The sequence below is a fragment of the Rhinatrema bivittatum genome, chromosome 5 (assembly GCF_901001135.1).
Source record: "Rhinatrema bivittatum chromosome 5, aRhiBiv1.1, whole genome shotgun sequence".
NCBI classification, from domain to species: Eukaryota; Metazoa; Chordata; class Amphibia; order Gymnophiona; family Rhinatrematidae; genus Rhinatrema; species Rhinatrema bivittatum.
Window position 1 is genome coordinate 363,581,455 of NC_042619.1, and position 23,065 is coordinate 363,604,519.

Below are 23,065 nucleotides of genomic sequence, written 5' to 3' on the forward strand. Positions count from 1 at the left end.
CAAATAAACTTCATGGAGCTCTGGGCAATCAGGTACGTTCTAAAGACTTTTAGAGATATGTTATCTAACAAAGTTATCCTTATCCAGACAGACAACCAAGTGGCAATGCACTACATCAACAAGCAGGAATGTAGAGGTTCGTATCTCCTATGTTGGGAGGCCACCCAGCTGAGTGATTGCACCATCTCTCAGGCGATGGAGCTCAGGACCACGTACCTTGCAAGAGTGTTCTCGCAGACAGAAGGACTCCATCTTTGCAACCCCATGAAAGGTCCATCAACCATCAACCAGGGGGGATAGTAAAACAAATCTTACTGCATTGGGGCTCACCAGTGATGAATGTGTTAGCATCTGGGGGCTGGAGGGTACTGGAAGCCAATAGTAACAGGTGGGAGAGAATAAAAGGGGAAAAAATGGATAAAGTGCGTAGCTTGCTGGGCAGACTGGATGGGCCGTTTGGTCTTCTTCTGCTGTCATTTCTATGTTTCTATGTTTCTATCTCCTCAAAACAGGAAGGTTCCACTCCTCTGTTCCAGGCAGCAGGCATATGAAACTAACATCAAATGCCTATGCCCTGGATTTGGGATGGGGACTGCATATGCGTATCCTTCAGTCTCTCTAGTAGCGAAGGCACTGATGAAGCTGAAAGAGGACAGGGGGGCCATGATTCTAAAATCTCCCTTTTGGCCGAAACAGATCTGTTTCCCTCTCTTACAGGAGATGTCCATCAGGGAACCAGCCAGACTGAGGATCTCTCCAGAACTCATGTCTTAGGGTTCAAGGCAGATTGCATCATCCTAATGTCGTCCCTGTTGCTCACCGCTTGTAAATTGAGAGTTTGAATTTGCAACCCTTTTAGTTATCTGGCAATATGTCTCGAGTTCTTTTAGCTTCAATTAAGGATTCAAATAGAAAATCCTATGGATTTAACTGGAGGATGTTTGCCGTGTGCTGTAAGCAAAAGACCCTAGATCCTTTCTTTTGCCCCACACAAAAGAAAATTCTTGAGTACCTTCTACATTTGTCTGTGTCTGATCTCAAGACCAACTCCATAAAAGTTCATCTTAGTGCAACTGCTGCCTGTCATTACTATGTAGAATTTAAACCCATCTCTGTGCAGCCTTTAGTTGTCCAGTTTATGTGGGGCTTGCTTTACTTGAATCCTCCCATCAGGCCTCCTGCTTTGTCTTGGAACCAGCTGATGAAAGCACCCCCCTGAACCACTGCACACCTGTGACCTGAGGTACCTGACCTGGAAGGCTGTGCTTTTGGTGACTGTTACTTTGGCACACAGGGTCAGTGAGCTCTGCCAATAATACTCAGAATATTACTTTTCTTAAAGCATTTAAGAAGATGTTAAAAACCCACCTCTTTAAATTGGCATTTAACCTTGAAAATTAAAGCAGGGCATAGTTAACTCTATCTAACTCTTTCTGATTAATCCAGGTTCCTGTTGATTCTTACTTCACTTCTCAGTGTCCTCAGATAATTTTGTTTTCTAAGACTTACTCTGTTTATTATTTTAAGTTTATCTAAATGTTTATCTTTTTATTAGTATATATTGTTCAATATATATGGTTATTTTTTTGGAAACCTTTTTGAACCTTTTTGGCTAGGTGATCTAGAAATGTTTTAAATAAATAAATAAATAAACATACTTCTTATACCAATTTTTATAATAATAGAGTGACCTTATGCATCCATCCTAAGTTTCTTCTTAAGATTGTATCAAAATTCCATCTATTCCAGTTGATGTCCTTCCAATATTTTTTCCCAGGCCACATGTCCACCAAAGTGAACAAGCACTGCACAGATTGGATTGCAAGAGAGCCTTGGCCTTTTACCTGAAGCGGACTGAAGTCCAAAGAAAGTCCACCCAACTTTTTGTTTCCTTTGATGCAAACAAGCTAGGGATTGCCATTGACAAACAGACTCTATCTAATTGATTAGCTGCTTGCATCTCCTTCTGTTATGCCCAGGCAGGGATGAATCTGGCAGGCAGTGTAAGGCTCACTCTGTTTGAGCCATAGCAACATTGGTGATTCACCTGCAATCAGTCCCCAGGGAGGAGATCTGCAAAGCTGTGATGTGGATTTCACTCCACATGTTCACATGTCATTACTGTTTGAAAAGGGATAGCCGATGTGACAGTAGGTTTAGCCAATCTGTCCTTCGGAATGTTTTTTGAGGTGTAGAACCCAACTCTCTTCCCTTCTAGGACCCATTCTTTTTGTTCTAGACTGCCCTAATAGGTTAAGTATAAAATATAGAAAAAAGACTTCTTTCCAACAAAAATATTAAGAACATAAGAACATAAGAAAATGCCATACTGGGTCAGACCAAGGGTCCATCAAGCCCAGCATCCTGTTTCCAACAGTGGCCAATCCAGGCCACTGTTGGAAACAGTGACACTTATTATTTGTGACACTTATTATTTGTTGTCTCCCCTTTTTCTTCTGGATGTAGGGATTCACCATCTATGAGTACTGCCATCCTGCTTGTCCTTAGAGAAAACAGAGTTGCTTACTTGTAACAGGTGTTTCCTGAAGACAGCAGGATGTCAGACCTTATGAATCCCACCCAACTTCCCTTGGAATTGGCTTCTCTCTTTTTTTTGGTGGTAAAAATATGTGTGAGGCATTGCCCTTATTGTTCCCCTATTTACCTGTGCAGGACTACCTTTAATTCCTTAAGGAGTGTATGCTCTATGGGCGAGATCCTGTGTGGCAAGTGGGGCTCAGAGGACATAACCACAGACTGGGGAATAAGGGCTGGGAGCCAGGTGGGGATGACCAGGCCCAGGTCTCCAGGAGGAAAGCAGCTCCTGTAATGTAACACAGTCCAAACGCTGAGCTGAAATGAAGCTGAACTGTGAGTACAGAAGGAAGCATTACTGAAATGTAAGTAAAGAGAGTACACTATTCTGAAGGGAAGACAGTCTACTGTTGTGCATGTGTGAAGCTGTAATAAAGGTTTGCTGTTTGTTATGCTCAGGCTTGTGGACCCTTAGGCCGATGGGAGGGTGGTATACCTTAGTAAGTGGATCCGAAGGTTCTCCCGTCGGGTGGCGAGGCAGGACAGAAGAGGTGACCAGCTGACCCTCAGCACTGGAGACTGAGGCGACTGTGGAGACAGACGAAGAGTCATGACGTCGAGGAGAGGAACCGTGTCTTAGCCACTGGAAGCCCGCGGTCCCCCCGGGAGGAGCCCGTAGGGACCCGGACCGCTGGGACTTAGGTGGACCTTTGAGAGGTCAGGGAGTTGTGAGGTCAGTACAAGGGCTAACAGGAGCTTCACCCCTGGAAGCCCGCGGTCCCCCCGGGAGGAGCCCATAGGGACCCGGACTACTGGGACTTAGGTGGGCCCTTGGAGGCGACGGTCAAGAAGAAGTCCAAGGTCAAGAACGAGAGGATCGTCGCTTACCAGTCCGAGGTCAAGAACCAGGAATCATCGTAGCCAAGCCGAAGTCAGGAACCAGGAGCACAAAGACAAACCAGGAACAAGGATTCAAGACACTAGAAGACTCACCAAAGCAAGCAGACTTAGACAAAATAGGAAAACGTTGCCAATTCAAGGAATGAGTGTGGGGAGCCTCCTTATATACTTCCCTGTGCCTGACCCATCAGGCACAGGTGAAGTCGATTTAAAGGATAAGGCCCCTTTAAATTCATTGAGGAGGCGCGGCCTCGTGCCTATGGCGGCCATTTGGATCTGGGCCGCTGAGGAAGGCATCCCGACACCGCGAGGGGAGAGCAAGACTCTTCCCCTGCCAACAGCCACCACGGAGGCTCACGCTGGCTCGAGGGCGAGCTGGCCTTGACTCCCCTGGTTTTCTCGATGCTGCTGGTGGCGGCCCGCTGCTGGGGGCGAGGTAGGGGGCGTGGCTGCGGCCATCTGCGGCCGTGGGACACAACAGTATCCCCCTCTTTAGGGCGCCTCCCCGGGGACTCAGAGTTAGCCGGATGGTCTCTATGGAACTGGAATTTGTCTGAAGCTTCTGTAGGCTCGATCCTCTGTTCAAAAGAAACATTTGAGCAAGTAGCACAAGGGGCAGACAACCCTTGGAGACCAAGGAGAGCGGTGGAGCATTGAATAGAGACCATTGCTTGGAGACACTTGTCGTGGCAATTCGGCCCCCACTGGACCAACTGCAAAGTTTTCCAGTCGAATTGGGGGCAGTGTTCTTGGAACCAGGGAAGGCCCAAGACGACGGGGTGTATAGCGTGTTCCAGAATGTGAAAGGTCATCAGCTCATGGTGAAGGGGCCCAACTCTCAGTTGGATAGACTCAGTGAGGTGTGTCACTTGTTCCTGGAGGGGTTTACCTTGGATCGATGAGATGACCAATGGCGGTGGAACATGGCCCTGTGGAATCTTCAAATGCTCCACCAGGCTCTTTACAATAAATTGCCACCGGCACCGGAGTCTACCAGAGCTAACATGTGGAACTCCCCATCCGCAGACGTTAGCACCACTGGTAGGGTTAGTGGGGGCGCCGGTGAGGTTAGGCCCAGGAAGAGGCCTCCCTCAGGTCCAAGGCTCGAGAGTTTCCCTGGCCTCGCCGGGCATGCAGCTATTTGATGGCCCGCCGCGCCGCAGTAGAAGCACAGTCCTTCGGTACTTCGTCGGTGTTATTGCGTGGCGAGTCTCCCACAGCCCAATTGCATGGGCTCTTCGTCCAGTATTCGGGGTTCTCCTGATTCCCTTTTGGGAGACGACAGACGTTGAGGGCGGCTCGAGGGGATCAACTTTTTTGTAGTCATCCGGACCTCTTGGTGGCATTCTTGATGGCGCCTATCTATGCGCCCTGCCAGATCGATAAGAGCGTCCAAGGACCTAGGTAGTTCCCGGCCCGCGAGCTCGTCCTTGATCAAGGGGCTAAGCCCTTGAAGGAAAATGGTCCGTGGGCAGTCGGGACCCCAACCGAGCTCCGAAGAAAGGGTCCGGAAATCAATGGCGAATTCAGCCAATGTCCTTGTACCTTGGCGTAACTGAAGCAACTTCGGCCCAGCGGAAACTTCCTGCATAGGATCACCGAAGTTCCGAAAGAGTTCCCAAAAGTCTCTTAGATTACTGAGAACGGGATCATCCCGTTCCCACAAGGGGGAGGCCCACTGTAGGGCCTTCCCTTCAAGAAAAGCGAGAATGAAAGTGGTCTTGGTCACATCGTCGGGAAAAAGAGCCGACTGCAGGCGGAAGTGCATGTTGCACTACTTAATGAAACCCCTGCAGGCCCGGGGTTCCCCAGAGAAATGTGGCGGTGTAGGCAGGCGGATTACAGAATGTCCCCCGGAGATCACAGACGGGGACGGTAAAGGGAAATTCCTGGACACTAACGCCTCAACGCGCTGGTTCAGGCCCTCTACTGCAGAGACGATGGCATCTAGGGTCTTTTGCTGGTCCATCAGACGCTAGGCCATTCACGGAATGGCCTGGCAGGCAGACACCTCCGCCAGGTCCATGGACTTGGCAATTTGTTATGCTCAGGCTTGTGGACCTTTGGGCCGACGGGAGGGTGGTATACCTTAGGAAGTGGATCCGAAGGTTCTCCCGTCGGGTGGCGAGGCAAGACAGAAGAGGTGACCAGCTGAACCTCGGCACTGGAGACTGAGGTGACTGTGGAGGCAGACAAAGAGTCGTGACGTTGAGGAGAGGAACCATGTCTTCGCCATTGGAAGCCCGCGATCCCCCCAGGAGGAGCCCGTAGGGACCCGGACCGCTGGGACTTAGGTGGACCTTTGAGAGGTCAGGGAGTAGTGAGGTTGGTGCAAGGGCTAACAGCTTCACCCCTGGAAGCCCGCGGTCCCCACGGGAGGAGCCCATAGGGACTCGGACCGCTGGGACTTAGGTGGGCCCTTGGAGGCGACGGTCAAGAAGAAGTCCAAGGTCAAGAGCCAGAGGATCGTCGCTTACCAGTCCGAGGTCAAGAACCAGGAATCATCGTAGCCAATCCGAAGTCAGGAACCAGGAATCATCATAGCCAAGCCAAAGTCAGGAACCAGGAGCACAAAGACGAACAAGGATTCAAGACACTAGAAGACTCACCAAAGCAAGCAGATTTAGACAGCATAGGAAGACGTTGCCAAGTCAAGGAATGAGTGTGGGGAGCCTCCTTATATACTTCCCTGTGCCTGACCCATCAGGCACAGGTGAAGTCAATTTAAAAGATGAGGCCCCTTTAAATTCATTGAGGAGGCGCGGCCATCTTGGATTTGGGCCGTGGAGGAAGGCATCCTGACGCCGCGAGGGGAGAGCAAGACGCTTCCCCTGCCAAAAGCCGCCATGGAGGCCCGCACTGGCTTCTCGGCTTCCTCGATGCTGCTGGTAGCGGCTCGCCGCTGCAGGCGAGGTAGGGGGCGCGGCCGTGGGACACAACACTGTTTTAAGCAAGGGTATAATCAGACTAGCTTGTTTCCAGGCCTGTGGGAATCACTGCTCATTCACACAATAAGACTGAAGGGACCCTGAATGGGCACATGGAAGAATGGTATGCGTGGGCAATGCCCAGTGAGGCACAATCAAAGTTCTAGAAACTTTGACATAAATTTTCCATGCTGGGCTCCACTGAATGATGTTACCCATGTGTGATGACTGATATCTTGCTGTTCTCAGGGAACACCTGTTACAGGTAAGCAACTTTGCTTTATGTTTAGAGAGGCAGTTTGGAGATGCTAAACTGTTATAGCTTTAGAACTCTATTCTAAATAGCTGATAGATGCCATTTATTTTTATACTGGATAAAGGGGCACACATTTGTTACCCTTTCTTAGGCCTGTGCCCAGCTTAAGTCTGAGTTCCCATGACTTTGTATCCATCTGTGATAGAGTATATGACAGAGAGCATCAGACTGCCTTAACGGACCGGCTCCAGCTATCTGGCCCGATCCACCTTAAGACAAACAGAAAAGGGATCCTCAGGTGGGGGCGTTTCCCTGAGGTAAGGGATACAAATCCCTGAGAGATTTAGAGAGGCCCCAGGGAGAAGGAGGAAGCTGTAATGGAGTTTTGTGCTCTTTTGGAAGAACTGTTCTTGCATTGTCAGTCTGCTGAGGTAAGCAGCCATTTCCTGTCGTGTAGCCAGATGGACTCAGAACAAGTGGGTATAGTGTGCTCGTGCTAGCAGTTGGAGACGGATCTGACCTCAGCACGGGTACATATACCCCCACAGGAAGTGAAGCTCTTCAGTAATTTTCGTCTCCAAAGCAGTTTGGAGAGCCTGCATGCTCGTTGAGCGTGTTTCCAATCTACTTTCTACTTTCTACTTACTAAATTTCTACAGGAACATCGAGCCCCGCACTCCTGCGGTGATACCATTCGGTCCCTTCCCCAATTGAGTTTCCCAAGGTGATTTCCGCGATCCCTCGGAGGTTTAGGCCTCGGTCCGGTGGCCGAATCGCGGCAGGGACCAAGCCCCCGAGCAGGTATATTGATGACCGCATATTATTGAGCGCATATTGTATTAAGCGTATATAGCTGCCGCTTACTATTGAGCGCATATTGTATTAAGCATATATAGCTGTCACTTATTATTGAGCGCATATTATTGAGCGCATATTGTTGAGCGCATATTATATTGAGCGCATATTATATAGCACATATTGCTGCCGCATATTATTCAGCGCATATTCTTCAGCGCGCAATGGAACAATCGAATGCCCCGGTGTCCCTGGCGGCGGCGCCTCCTGATTCCGGCGTGAAAGCTCTCGGCCTCTGCTCAGCATGCCAGCTCAGAGCCACGCACAGCGAGGAGCCAGACTCCCTTTGTGCCCAATGTGAGAAGGCAGTGGGAGCCTCGGGCCAGGACCAGTCTCAACCGAGGTTTGTTGACAGTTCCCCAGGGGCCACCCCAGATCTCGCAGGCAGTCTCGAACAACCTGGAATCCCGGGGGACCTGGTACCCTGACGACTTGAGACCACCTCCATTTCCTGGGTGGATCTCTTTAAGGGGATCCATGCCTTTGTACAGATGCAGTCAGCTTCCCATCCAGGCCCTGCTGTTGCTGTTGCTGCTGCTCCAGCTGATCCTGCCCCTGGACCTTCGCACCCTTATCATGGGCAAGCACACCCGCCTCCGGGCAGTCCGGTTCAGGCGGACCCTGATGTCTCGGAGACTGAATCAGAACCCTCCGAAGAGGGGGAACTTCCCTCGGGGATGGAGCCATATCGAACCATGAGGCGGTTCTTTCCCAAGGAAGATCTCTCCGACCTAGTATCTCAGTGCCTGGCGGAGTTGGATATTACAGGCCCCAGCACTACGGTGCCATCTACACAGAACCCTCTGCTGGAAGGTCTTCATCCTACAGCCCGCCATTTTCCCTTCTTGCAAGCCGCACAGCAACTGATAGATCTGGAATGGGCTGCACCAGCGGCCTCATTCAAAGGGGGTCGGGGCCTGATAGGCATGTACCCCCTGGATCCGGCAATCAAGGAGATGCTGGCGTGCCCTCAGGTGGACGCCTTGGTTAGTGCGGTGGTCAAGCGCACTACCATTCCAGTTGAGGGGGGGGTGGCCCTCAAGGAACCTCACAACCGGTGACTGGACGCCATCCTGAAACAGACATTTGAGGTGGCAGCTCTGTCTTTGCGAATCGCAACCTGCTGCACAGTGGTGACACGTTCCTGTTTGTCACAGGTCAGGAACAATGCTCCGGCGGCAGACATGGAGTCCGCTCTCTCGTTCCTCACGGATGCTGCATCCGACCTAGTCCGTACAACAGCCAAAGGGATCTCATCTTCTGTAGCTGCCAGGAGGCAGCTCTGGATACGGAACTGGTCAGCTGATGCTTCTTCGAAGACACGCCTCACCAGAATGCCCTTTAGGGGTTCTTTCCTGTTCGGCAGCGACCTTGATAAACTGGCCAGCACATGGGGTGCCTCTCCTATACCTCGACTGCCGGAAGACAGGTTCAAAAGGAACCAGTGCACCTTTCCAAGGCCTTCCAAGAGGCAGAAGCTCCCAACGCTTCATTCCCTATTGGGGTCGCTACCAGGCACCTCGTCCTCAGGCCAGGAACCAGTCCTTTCGGCCCAAGCAGCAGAAGAGGGGGGCCAGCTCGGGTTCAGGGCCCGGCCGCGCCTCCCAATGAGAATCAGCCGATCCATCCGGGGGACGGGGCCATAGGGGGCAGGTTAACCCTCTTCTACCCCAGATGGGTCGAGATTACGTCGGACCAGTGGGTCCTCGCCATCATCCGAGAGGGTTATTTTCTGGACTTCCATCATCTCCCTCCGGACAGGTTTGTGGAATCTTCGTGTCCGATCCACAAGAAGGCAGCATTGGAAGCTACCTTGGCGAGGCTCCTGTCCTTGAAAGCCATAATCCCGGTACCTGCACGGGAAATGAATTCTGGGCATTATTCCATTTATTTCATGGTACCCAAGAAAGAGGGCACTTTCCGGCCCCTATTGGACCTCAAGTCAGTCAATCGATACTTACGGGTCCCGAGGTTTCGCATGGAAACTCTGCGCTCAGTCAAGAACGCAGTACAGCCAGGAGAATTCCTCATGGCCTTAGATTTATCAGAAGCCTACCTGCATATCCCGATTCACCAGGATCATCAGCGCTACCTACGCTTCAAGGTGCTGGGACGCCACTTCCAGTTCCGGGCTTTGCCCTTCGGGCTGGCCACGTCGCCGCGGACCTTCACCAAGGTGATCGTAGTGGTAGCAGCGGCGCTCAGACAGGAAGGAATCCTTGTCCATCCCTACCTAGACGATTGGCTGATCAGGGCGAAATCGCGAGAGGAGAGCCATCGGGCAACCAACAGAGTGATCGCCCATTCTGGAAAGCCTGGGATGGGTAGTCAACCTAAACAAGAGTTGCCTACAGCCTTCCCAATCTCTGGAATATCTGGGAGTCCAGTTCGACACCCAGGCAGACACAGTCAGTCTCACCACCAAGAGAAGATTAAAACTTCAGACGCATCTTCGGTCCTTGATGGAAGCCAGTCGGCCCACAGCTTGGGATTATCTGCAGGTTCTCGGTCTCATGGCATCCACCCTGGAAGTGGTACCCTGGGCAAGGGCCCATATGAGACCTCTACAACGCTCCCTGCTCTCTCGATGGAGCCCCCGCTTCTGGCATTACTCCATGCATCTACCTCTACTGGCCAGAGTGCGGACTCAGCTACGGTGGTGGTTGCAGTCCAACCACACGAGCAGGGGGTCAAAGATGTCCTCCCCCACGTGGACTCTGCTCACCACAGATGCCAGCCTGAGCGGATGGGGAGCACACTGCGAATAACTCACCGCCCAAGGACGGTGGAGCAGGGAAGAGTCAGGGTGGAACATCAACCGACTAGAGGCACGGGCAGTCCGGTTAGCCTGCCTGCGATTTGCTCACAGACTGAGGAACAGAGCAGTCAGAGTGATGTCAGACAACGCCACCATGGTGGCATACATCAACCGACAGGGCGGAACCAGAAGCCAACAGGTGTCCCTCGAGATAGCCCCGCTGATGGCTTGGGCAGAGGCGAATCTTCAGGACATCTCCGCCGTCCATATTGCCGGAAGGGACAACACCACGGCAGACTTCCTCACAGAGAAAGCCTAAATCCGGGGGAATGGCAGCTGTCCCCCACAGCCTTCCAGATGATTGTGGATCAATGGGGGATTCCGGACATGGACCTACTAGCGGACAGGTCCAATGCTCAAGTACCCAGATACTTCAGCCGTAAGCGAGATTCGTTCTCTCAAGGGATTGACGCCCTGGTTCAGCCATGGCCCCCAGGGGCCCTGCTATACGCCTTTCTTCCGTGGCCCCTGCTGGGCACCCTTATCCACAAGATTCGGAAATACCGGGGCCTAGTTCTTCTAGTGGCACCAGACTGGCCAAGAAGACCCTGGTACGCGGACATGAGAAGACTACTGGCAGGGGAGCCCCTTCCCCTGCCTCCGCTCCGGGACCTGCTACGTCAAGGTCCCATCCTTCACGAGGATCCGGCTCAATTCTCTCTTACAGTCTGGCCATTGAGAGGGCTAGACTGAAGAAAAGAGGTTACTCGGAGCCAGTGATAGATACACTCCTCCGAGCTCGCAAGTTCTCCACATCCCTCACCTACGTCAGGATTTGGAGAGTGTTTGAAGCCTGGTGCGACAATCATGGCACCAATCCGCATGCGACCACAATCCCTATTGTTTTGGATTTCCTGCAGGATGGGCTTCAGAAGGGCCTATCCCTAAGCTCCATCAAGGTTCAGGTGGCTGCGCTGTCTTGCTATGGTCCCAGGAGGGATGGCAAGACCATTGCCACGCATCCAGATGTTTCTCGCTTCCTGAAAGGAGTCAAGCACATTCGTCCGCCACTGAAGTGGCCAGTGCCTTTGTGGAACCTCAATATAGTTTTGGATTTCCTCGCGGGATCCACCTTCAGACCCCTTCGGGGCCTGTCTCTCCGTTCTCTCACTTTGAAGATGGTGTTCTTGCTGGCTGTATGTTCAGCACGCCGCATCTCAGAGCTACAAGCACTGTCCAGCCGTGATCCCTTTCTCAGAATCACTCCTGAGGCTATCCATCTTCGCACGGTTCCATCCTTCTTGCCTAAGGTAGTCTCACAATTTCACCTCAACCAGACCATATCCTTGCCAACTACGGCAGGCCTGAAGAAATCAGAAGAAGGGCGGTTGCTACGCCATCTCGACATTGGCAGATTGCTGCCCAGATATCTGGAAATGACAGAAACAGTACGAAAGACTGACCATCTGTTCGTCCTTCACAGCGGGAAGAAACAAGGAGAAGCGGCCTCTCGGCCCACCATAGCCCGCTGGATTAAAGAAGTCATCAGAGCGGCCTACGTGGAGGCCGGGAAGTCACCGCCTCTACAAGTCACGGCTCATTCTACCAGAGCCCAAGCAGCATCTTGGGCGGAATCTAGGATGCTGTCGCCTGCAGAAATATGTAAAGCGGCGACGTGGTCCTCCCTCCATACCTTCTCCAGGTTCTACCGGCTGGATGTCCAGGCCAGGGAGGACACAGCATTTGCGAGGGCAGTGTTACACGGTCCTTAGGCAGCCTCCTGCCCAGTCCGGGAGTAAAGCTTTTGTACATCCCACTTGTTCTGAGTCCATCTGGCTACACGACAGGAAATGGTGAGATTACTTACCTGATAATCTCGTTTTCCTTAGTGTAGACAGATGGACTCAGCATCCCGCCCAGCTGCCTGTATACATTGGTTGCACCGATTCAAGGTAAGCCTTATCACTTCTTACATGAGTGCGTCCACTCTACCAGGTGTCGACGCCTTCCGGTTGGGAATGCTGGTGGTCTCCAACTACTATCAATCGGTCAGGGGAATCCTGTTTTCACTATTTCATTGATCGTCAGTACACATATATCCATAACAGCTTTTGCAAGGAAGATTACTGAAGAGCTTCACTTCCTGTGGGGGTATATGTACCCGTGCTGACTCAGATCTGTCTCCAACTGCTAGCACGAGCACACTATACCCACTTGTTCTGAGTCCATCTGTCTACACTAAGGAAAACGAGATTATCAGGTAAGTAATCTCACCATTCTGATTCTGTCTTGCTGAACTTTTTATAATTAAACTGTTGAAAAGCAGAACAGACTCCAGCCTGGTCTGTTCTCCAACTTTCTCCTGTCTTAGACTGCTCCAAGGGCATTACATATGGTGGCAGAAGCGGGATTACCTGTTCTAAGCGTCTGCACAGACAGGGACCCACACTAGTAAAAAAAAAAAAAAAATTAGGGGGGGGGGGCTTGCTGCAATTGCAGCCACATAGTTTTGTTGTTTATTTGTACCAGCTAGGAGAGAAGCTCTGCCAGAGGGAGGAAACAGAAGAAGTGAGTTAGAGCTGGTGAAGCAGGCTTTTCTTTTGTTTGGAAGAAGGGGAACGGTTTCCGGTCTTGAAGGGGCAGGAGCTCAGAATAGTCTCTATAGGAACCTCCCTGAGAAATGGAGCAGCTACTGCAAGCCCTGGTGGAGGGACAACAACAGCTCTGGGCAGCCGCTCAGACCCAATATGCACAGCACCAGCAGCTACTGCAACAACTGCAGCAACACCTGGAAGCCCAAGCACAGCTTAATGGCCAATTACTTCGAAGGACACCAGTGCCAGGGACCGATGGGGTACACACCGGAATGGAACAGAGTCCAACCCCACCAACACTGGAAATTTGGATGACAAAGATGGGGCCCTAAGATGACCTGGAAGCATTCCTGGTCACCTTTGAGAAGGTGGCAGAGGCCATGGCCTGGCCTAGGTTCCAGTGGGCCATGAGAGTGGCCCCACATTTAACAGGTGAGGCTCAAGCCGCATACCGGGCCCTTGACAACCATCAAGCCCAAGACTATCAAGAGGTCAAAGCTGCCATACTCGATAGACTGGGACTGTCTAAGGAGTATTATCGGAAAAGTTTCCGGGGCTTAACCTTTACACCAGGAGTGAGACCTCAGGTTCTGGCTCAGAAATTTAAGGACCGGTGCTTGCGGTAGCTAGAACCCAATAATAAAAGGGGAGTTGAAGTTGTGGAGCCTGTCGTGACAGAACAGTTTGTGGATGTTCTCCCCTCCCGATTGCGTAAATGGGTGCGGTGACAGACAGCGGTGACCCTGAAGGATGTGGTTTCCCTAGTAGAGCATTATTTGGATGCTAGAGACACAGACTGAGGACTTACTCCAGCAGAGAAGAATTCCCGAATAAAGGGCTTGGAGAAAGGAAGCAGAGAATCAAGGGGCGGAACCCTAAGCCGCTATATCGGCCGAGAAGTGAAGAGTCTCCCTACCTCATGAGATCCCGATAATTCCTTAGAGGAGCCTGAGGGCGGAACGAGTAAACACCCAGAAGCAGTGATACAAAAAGGGATCTGCTTCAACTGTGGAGAGAGGGGGCACTTTGCCCGGGACTGCTATCGCGTGGAGGATGAACCTATGGACGTCAATTTGGTGACCCCTTACTCCTGCTCGTTTGTGAACATTCCCCGCTCGGGGTTTATAACCTTCGTGGTTCTGATGGAGCTAGATGGAGATTCGACCCAAGCCTTAGTAGATTCGGGAAGTGTAAAAACTCTCATTCGGAGGGAACTGGTCAAAAAACACAGATTGATTTATTATGAACAGACAGTGACCCTCGCTTGTATACATGGAGACCAGAGACAATACCCGACCAGTAAGGTCGGGTATTGTCTCTGGTCTCTGGTCTCTGTTGGATAAGTTCTTGGAGAAGAAGTCAATTAATGGCTATTAATCAATTATACTTAGGGAATAGCCACTGCTATTAATTGCATCAGTAGCATGGGTTCTTCTTAGTGTTTGGGTAATTGCCAGGTTCTTGTGGCCTGGTTTTGGCCTCTGTTGGAAACAGGATGCTGGGCTTGATGGACCCTTTGTCTGACCCAGCATTGCAATTTCTTATGTTCTTATGTCCCATTGAAGACTCTAGTGGGACAAGCAACAGTAGAAGTGGGAGTGCTCCCCTGGATACCATATCCGGTGATACTGGGACAAGATTATCCAGACTTTGGGACTCTTTGGGCCCGGCTCATGAGGGGCCCAGATGACTTCAGCGAGGAAGAGACCTCAATTCAGGAGGTCTTTCCGTTAGAAGGCCTGGACTTGTATATTAATAATCATAAGATACTCAAGCCTCATAGACAACGTAGGATAGAAAAGTATAATTATTTTCAAGGTTTAGAGGCAGTCGTGGAGTTAGAGGGGGCTCCCCAACCCATAGAGGTTCCCTCAGACTAGATAGGCGAGGGAAACCCCGGGAATTTTAGGTGGGCCCAACAAGAAGATGGGACACTAAAAGGGGCCCAGGAGAATATACAGATAACAGATGGGGAATTAGTCTCTGGGGTGGAGGGTCAAAAGCCAGCCCCCCCTTTTTTGTTCTCAAGAAAAATCTAGTATATAGAGTAGCAAAGGGGAATCTGGAGGGCAAAACGGTTGAGCAGCTTTTGGTTCCCCAGCAGTATCATCAGCAAGTGTTGTGGCTTGCCCATAGTCACCTTTGGGGGGCCACCTAGGGGAAGAGAAAACATGAGAAAAGATTTTAGCTCAGTTCTATTGGCCTGGCTTGTATCGACACGCTCAGGACTATTGTCAGTCCTGCCCTACCTGTCAGCTGACCAGACCGGCAGCAATGAACATAGCTCCCCTAGTGCCTATGTCAATTATAGAGACACCTTTTGAGAGGGTCGCTATGGACTTGGTAGGCCCCTTAGAGAGGTCAGCCATGGAAACAAATATATCCTGATCATTCTCAATTATGCAACCAGGTATCCAGAAGCTATTCCCCTAAGAGATATAAAGACTCAAACAATAGCCATGGCCTTGGTGGAGGTGATTTCTTGGGTGGGGTTACCCAAAGAGATATTAACTGACCAAGGGACCCCATTTGTCTCTAAAGTGATGAAACAAGTTTGCACATTATTGCAGGTAAAAACCCTGCGGACATCAGTTTACCATCCACAAACTGATGGGCTCGTGGAGCGTTTTAACAAAACTCTCAGATATTGAGGAAGTTCATCGCGGAAGATGGCAAGAATTGGGACTTACTCTTGCCATATATATTGTTTGCCATTCAAGAGGTCCCTCAAAGTTTGACCGGGTTTTCCCCATTCGAATTATTGTATGGTAGAAGACCACGGGGAATCCTGGATGTAGTACGAGAGACCTGAGACGAGGAACCCATTTCTGGACGGAATTTGGCCGATTATGTGATCCAGATGCAGGACCGACTGGGGAGGGCAGGAGAGGCTGCCCGACTATGCCTGGAAAAGGCCCAGGCTACCCAAACTCGGCAGTATAACCAGTCCGCTGTTCCTCAGGTCTTCCAGCCAGGAGACCGTGTACTAGTGCTACTACCAACGTCGGAAAGTAAATTGCTGTCCCGTTGGCAAGGTCCGTAAGAGGTGCTGGAGAAGATGGGCCCAGTGGATTATAAAGTGGCCCAACTTGACAGATGGAAGAAGGCCCAGATCTTCCACGTGAATCTACTAAAACAATGGGTTGCTCTGACTTGCAGTCTGGTCCAAGAAGAAGACTTTGGTCCAGACGTTTCACAAACTTCCGAGCCCCAGATGATCCCATATGGGGACCAACTTTCCACAATGCAGAAAGTGGACCTGGATAAACTAGTGACTCAGAATAAAGATGTCTTCTCGACTATACCCGGGAGGAATCACTTAGCTTGTCACGATATTATTAGAACCCCAGGAGTAAACAACGGCCCTACCGGATTCCTGAAGCCAGGAGGCAGGTGGTAGAAGCTGAATGAAAGAAATGCTTCGACTTGGAGTAATAGAGGAATCCAATAGTGATTGGTCCTCGCCTACTGTAATGGTACCTAAACCGGATGGTAATATCCGGTTCTGTATTGACTTCCGGAAGGTCAATGAGGCATACCCGAGTCTGTATTGACTTCTGGAAGGTCAATGACACATACCTGATGCCCCGCGTAGATGAACTTATTGATCGCTTGGGAACTGCCCAGTTTATCTCCACACTTGATTTGACAAAGGGGTACTGGCAAGTTCCCCTAGCGCCAACTGCGAAGGAGAAGGCGGCTTTTTCAACACCGAAGGGACATTTCCAGTTTACGGTCCTGCCGTTCGGACTTCATGGGGCTCCAGCTACCTTTCAACGCTTGGTAGACCACTTACTACGCCCACATCAGGGTTATGCAGCGGCCTATCTTGACGACATCGTTATTTACAGTGGAGACTGGGAGACATACCTAAGGCAATTACAGGCTGTACTTACAAGTCTACGAAAGGCTGGATTGACAGCCAACCCCAAGAAATGTAAATTAGGGGGTCAATAAGTGTAATATCTGGGATACTCCCTTGGGAAAGGGAAAGTCCACCCATAGACATGGAAAACAGAAGCAATTACCCGAGTTCCAGTCCCACAAACAGTGAGAGCCTTTTTAGGCCTCATCAGTTACTATCAACGGGTCATACCTAACTTTTCAGAAAAAGCGGAGCCCCTCACATGTCTATTACAAAAGAAAGCCCCAGAGAAGATTAGATGGTCTGCAGAGGCGGAGGAAGCCTTCCAAGGTTTAAAAAAAAGACATATGCTCGGAACCTGTTCTACTAAGTCCGGACTTTACCAAGCCCTTTATAGTACAGACAGACGCATCAGAGGTGGGGCTAGGAGCCGTCCTCACACAAGAGGAAGAAGATGAAGAACATCCAGTAGCCTTCATTGGCAGGAAGCTACTACCCTGAGAGAGACACTACTCAATGATAGAGAAAGAGGCCTTAGCTGTCAAATGGGGCTTGGAGGCTTTTCGTTATTACCTACTGGGCCGCCAGTTCACGCTGGTAACAGAACACCAACCCCTTGTCTGGGTCGCTCAGAATAAAGAGTCTAATGGACGAGTAATGAGGTGGTTTCTGGCACTCCAACCATTCCACTTTAAAGTCTGACACAGAGCAGGAAAGGCGAATATAAATGCAGACTTCCTTTCTAGAGAAGTCTCCCTTGCACAGGCAGGCACTCAACTAAGTAAGATTGAGCTGAGGGGGAGGGAATGTGATAGAGTATATGACAGAGAGCCTGAGACTGCCTTAACGAACCGGCTCCAGCTATTTGGCCCGGTCCACCTTAAGACAAACAGGAAAGGGATCCTCGGGTGGAGGCATTTCTCTGAGGTAAGGGATACAAAGGTGAGGCCCTGAGAGAATTAGAGAGGCCCCAGGGAGAAGGAAGCTGTAATGGAGTGCTGTGCTCTTTTGGAAGAACTGTTCTTGCATTGTCAGTCTGCTGAGGTAAGCAGCGATTTTGATTCTGTCTTGCTGAACTATTTATAATTAAACTGTTGAAAAGCAGAACAGACTCCAGCCTGGTCTGTTCTCTGACCTTCTCCTGTCTTAGACCGCTCCAAGGGCATCACATATGGTGGCAGAAGCGGGATTACCTGTTCTAAGCGTCTGCACAGACAGGGACCCACACTAGTAAAAAAAAAAAAAAAAAGCTTCTTTAGAGTAAAATGATCCAATGCACATTTTAACTTGGGAAGTGGGGGAGGCTTCCCTGACAGACCATAAGTGATGGTACTGGTTATAAATCAGTACTTATCCGGTTAAGTAGCACTCACCTGCACCAGATAATTACTGATTTATCTGTTGCCATTTTAAACTATTTTTTTAAAACATTTATTCCCTTTGTTTAAGAGTTTTAAGTGCCAGTGCAGTAACACTGGAAACCCCAGCTCTGATCTGGAGTTAAGTTTCCAGAGCTAAGGAAGGTGCACTGGCTAGATAGATGCTGTCTCTCTACATTGGGGAGTCCTGCTTAGTGCCCTCACTTACATGAGATTTACAAGCGAGGATGCTAAGCAGTACTTCTGTTTAGAAACGCGCATTATCTGTGCGCAAAACTCCTTGCTGCATCGGGAGTAAGTTTTGTGTACAGAAAATGCGCATTGAAGCCAGGCAGAAAGGTATGTTCCTCTGATCACACCTTTCTGCATCGGCCTGTTAATGCTTACCTTTTGTAGGTGTAGTATTTTTTCTACTTCAAATATTTGTATTACAATTACTTTTGAAATTTTTAAATAGATAACATTTAATAGAAAAGTTCTGTTATAACTTGCGATGTTCCTTGTTCCTAGTATTTATCTTAAATAAAATCTCTCATCAGAGTCTTGGTTCCTGTTTCTGACTACCTCACGTTGGTTTGCTGTGCGCCTGGATGCTATCTGCGCCATTTTTGTTGTGGTCCTTGCCTTTGGTGCCTTATTTCTTGCAAACAGTAAGTATGGATGTTGAAGCCAATTTTGCATAATCATAATTTGAATACTTAACTGTTAATATGCGTATTTGCTTTTTTTTTTAAACTTTACACTAATCTATAAATGTAATATTTTAGCCCATTTTTTAAAAGAAAATAAGTTATGTTACTGGTTTGTCCATCTGCATGTCTATGACATGTGACATCACAGGCAGGGTAACAATGCTGCCCATGCATACCAGCACAGATGGGGGGGTGGGGGGGAGGGGAGAAGTTGGAAACAGACCTCTTCTCTTGGCTTGCCCATCTTTGCCTGCCCTCCCATCTCTCTCTCTGTCCCCCTCTCCTCCATCCTTCCCCAGAGAGTGAAACTGACCTGTAAATAAGAGACCCCAGGGTTAGAACAGTACAGGTCCAAAGCTATTAGACTTCAGATGAAGAGGAGCTGCTGTCCCTGCCCTTTTGTCTTAGCCCTGTTTCAGACTCTTCTCCCACCAGGAATCTGCACAGGAGCTAGCTAGGTCCCTGGGATTCCAATGTGCAGCAATGGCTGGGTTAGCCCACAGAACTGCATGTCTTGCCTGCCTGCCTCCCTGCTGCTCCTACAGGGATCTTTTGGATTGCTGTCAGAAGAAACTGAGCAAAGTATCCAAGCAGCTCCTCTAGGCATCTCCTACTGAGGAGATAGGATAGAGAGGACCACTTGCTCCTGACTGTCTGTCCCCCTGCCTTGTTGAAATAATTTTTAAATGTAATTTAATAGAATTTCATGCAGTTCTAGACTTATTTCTTATTGTGCCATTCCTATGTTGTCATCGTAAGTACATGATCATAGAGTATGAATGGGACATTATGTAAATGTACCATCACAATGAAACTTCATGAAATGTTCAGCAAATCCTATCTCTCGATGTATTTATTTATTTAAAAACTTGTAGACCGCAAATCGAAATTCCTAAGGAGTTTACAGAAAACATTCATAAAAATATAAGTATTAAACATAAGCATAACACATTTACAATAAATAGCACACCTATGTCATACTAACTGCCTTCATGATCATAATTAATCCATATTCAGTGCTGGCCTTGTGTTCTTACACATGAGTACTTGGAGTACTTGTCATGAAATTATTCGCCCATTACTGGTTACACCTTAAGCGGGAAAGTCTGAGAAAACAAAAAGGTCTTTAGGAATTTTTTAAATCTTAACAAAGAGGATTCTTCTTTTATACTTTGAGGAAGAGAGTTCCACAAAACGGGGCCCTGAACATAAAAAAAAGTCTTTCCCGAGGCTCATTGAGGCGGATATCCTAGATGATGGAACATTCAGAAGCCTTTGACTAGAGGATCTTAAGGTTTGTGATGGACAATACAGTTTTAAAGCCACATTAAAACTGGGAGGAACAGAACCATTTAAACCTTTAGAAACTAACATTAATATCCCAAAGAAATCCTCCATTTGATAGGGAGCCAGTGAAAACAGGTGAAATATGCTCACGTATCAGTGCCCCAGTAATTATCCTGGCAGCCATTTCATTTTTCATTTCATTTCATTTATTAAAATTTATTAATCGCCTACCACAAGGAGGCCTAGGCGATTTACATCATCAACATACATAATAAAAACATGAAATTGGCATGTACAATAACACACAATTTTCATATGTTTCACAAAAACAATAATGCTCAATATCATATAAATGGAAAGAATAATCAGTCACTCAAAATATATATCATTATCCTCACATCTTTGAGAGGATTTATTCTGCTAACACCACTCTAAAATATATTGTATGCACGTCGGAGTAAATACTCTTTCAATAACTGTCTAAATTTTTTCACATCATCCAAAGACCTAAGTTCAAATGGAATGAGATTCCATTGTGTAGGTGCAGCATTGGAAAAAGAGGTCTCCAGAGTACTATATAAGTGTGCTTGTTGAACAGATGGAATTTCTAAAAGATTCAATTGGGATGATCTTAAGCATCTTACAGGTTTATAAATGCGTAAAAGGGCATTTAGCCAGTAAGAGGAATCTGAAGCTTAAAGCTTAAAGACAACCATGACTATTTTATATATAATGCGTTCAGTTACTGGTAACCAATTAAGACTACACAGGACTGGAGAGATATGATCACGACGTTTAGAATTGGGACCCTCAAGTCAAGGCACCTTGCCAAATTCTGAGCAAGCTGTAACGCCTTCAAAGATTTTTGAGGGAGACCAAGATACAAGGCACTACAATAATCTAAAGAAGAAATAGAATGAGTTACAGTTCTTAGATCTGACTCACTTAAAAAAAGTGCGAAGTTATATGAAATTTAAAAAATACCCCTTTTACGACTCTCGAAATTTGAGACTTTAGTGACAGGTAGAATCCATAATGAAACCGAGATTCCTTGCCTTGGCCACTATTGAGATTTCAACCCCATCCAGGGCATCTTGCCAAATATAAGATTTGATTGGCTAAATGTTGCCTTACCTTTTCCATGTACATTTGGTTGCCCTTCATCCAGTGGAACTACAGTAGCCATTATATTTTATTTATTGTTTTAATATTCTGCCATATCAAATTTCTGCTCTGTGCAGTTTGTCACAGCGAGACTGCTGGTAGTTATAACCTCTGGAGCAGGAGCAAGGCTGGACCCAGTTAGCACTGGCTTGAACAGAAACAGGACTGGCCTACCACCAAGATCTTCTGCCTGTACCAGCCACCTCCGCTTTGGGTTGAGCCCTCAGATTCTGATGACGAGCAGGACGTAGCAGGAAGTGATCTCAGAGGACAAAGGACACCCAAAGAAGCAGGGCAGCACTACAGGAACAGAGAGACATAAGGGTGCCACAAAACAAGCACAGGTCAAGGATTGCACCACAAGAAACAGGACAGACAGACAAAACAAATCAAAACCAGAGGGCCACAAACAGGAAAAAAAACAGACAATAGCACACAAGAACAAGACCAGACTAAATCAGGAAGGCCACAGATTTCGGCTAGTACACACAAGAGAAGCAGGCTTTTAAATTGTGGCGGTTCAGGGAACATGGCTGCCAGCAGACCTCAAAGCCATGAGGCTTGGAGAACTGAGTAGGAGGGAACTTGGCCCACTGCTGTCAGAAAGGGTAAGAAGCACCTCCCATCCCAACTGAAAATAGGATTCAAGGCATCTGGAATGAAATCTAGAAACAGTTTGCGTAGCGGTGCCGGGATGTAGTCGCAGTCTTGCTGGAGTAGAGCAGGACCTGGGTCAGAGTCCGAATCTGGTTGGAGTGGAGCCTACAGAGTGGGGCCAGGCATGGAGTTGGAGTCTGGCTGGAGAGGAGCTAGGCACAGAGTCTGGCTGGAGCGGTGTTTGGGGAGTATGATCTGAATCAGGCTTGGAGCCAGAAGAAAAATCTGACTTCCTCACTGAGGACAGGTGTAGGTCTTGGAATATAGATAACAGGGCCCCAACAGGAGCAGGGGGGGATTCAGCAGAGGGGGCTGCTTCTCTCAGCATTCTGTTCTTTATTTCTTTATACTCAACAAGAACAAGAGAGGATTTAGCAATTCTGACCTCTAACGATTTCTGCGGAAAAAGGGGTAGTACTTCAAGTGCTGTGCAAAGGTTCAAAGGAGTTGGGGTTTGGTTCTATGCCTTTTGTCACTGTCTTCTGCTTTGCAGAGGCCTGTGTTTATTTTACTCCACAGGCTAATATTGTGCCCTTAGGCCTGGATTTATCAAAATGCACTAAATATCGCAAGCGATAGGAAAAGGGGTTTGTTTTAAGGTAATAGGCAGTTTACCACAATTTGCGCTAATACCTACGCGAGCACTATCTTAGTGCAAATGTCAGAATTCTTATATTTCCTACATACAACCACTGGGTGGACCATGTTTAGTAGGTTTAAGCTGAGAGAGAGAGAGAGAGAGAGAGAGGTCCATCAAGCTAGGTTGAGAGAACATTGCATAAATCTCATCTTTGGGTGAGTTTCCTTACTCTGAAGGTCATCAAATCTTCACAAGAGAGCACTTTTCTGTTCATACGTCTCACTTTGAATTTATTTATTTATTTTAAGTCTTTTCTATACCGTCATTAAGGTGGGTACCGTCACAACGGTTTACATAAAGGCACATAAAAGTAATGCCATTATAATCTTTCATTTTACATAGGTGCCATAAGGTTCGGTAACAGTTTTGAATGTCAAAGTGGCCCCTAACCCCCCTACACTAATACCTAAACCTCACCTCAAGTTACTAGGTGGGCCTCCCATACAGATATAAACACCTATCTAGTGTGAGGACATTATGGCTAGTGTCTCTCTCTCTCTCTCTCAGCTTAAAACAGCATATGCAAAAAACATCGCAACCGCAATACAGCCCTATC

The 23,065-nt window shown here is 48.5% G+C and overlaps 1 protein-coding gene across 1 annotated transcript in view; it reads left to right on the top strand.

Annotated features, from left to right (window-relative positions):
• ABCC4 (ATP binding cassette subfamily C member 4) overlaps nucleotides 1-23,065 on the top strand; it is a 1,099,276-nt gene that overhangs the window by 805,862 nt on the left and 270,349 nt on the right. Inside the window, exon 23 of the mRNA XM_029604735.1 lies at nucleotides 18,609-18,719. Within this exon, the coding sequence (XP_029460595.1) occupies nucleotides 18,609-18,719 (111 nt within the window). The remainder of the gene's footprint in view (nucleotides 1-18,608; nucleotides 18,720-23,065) is intronic.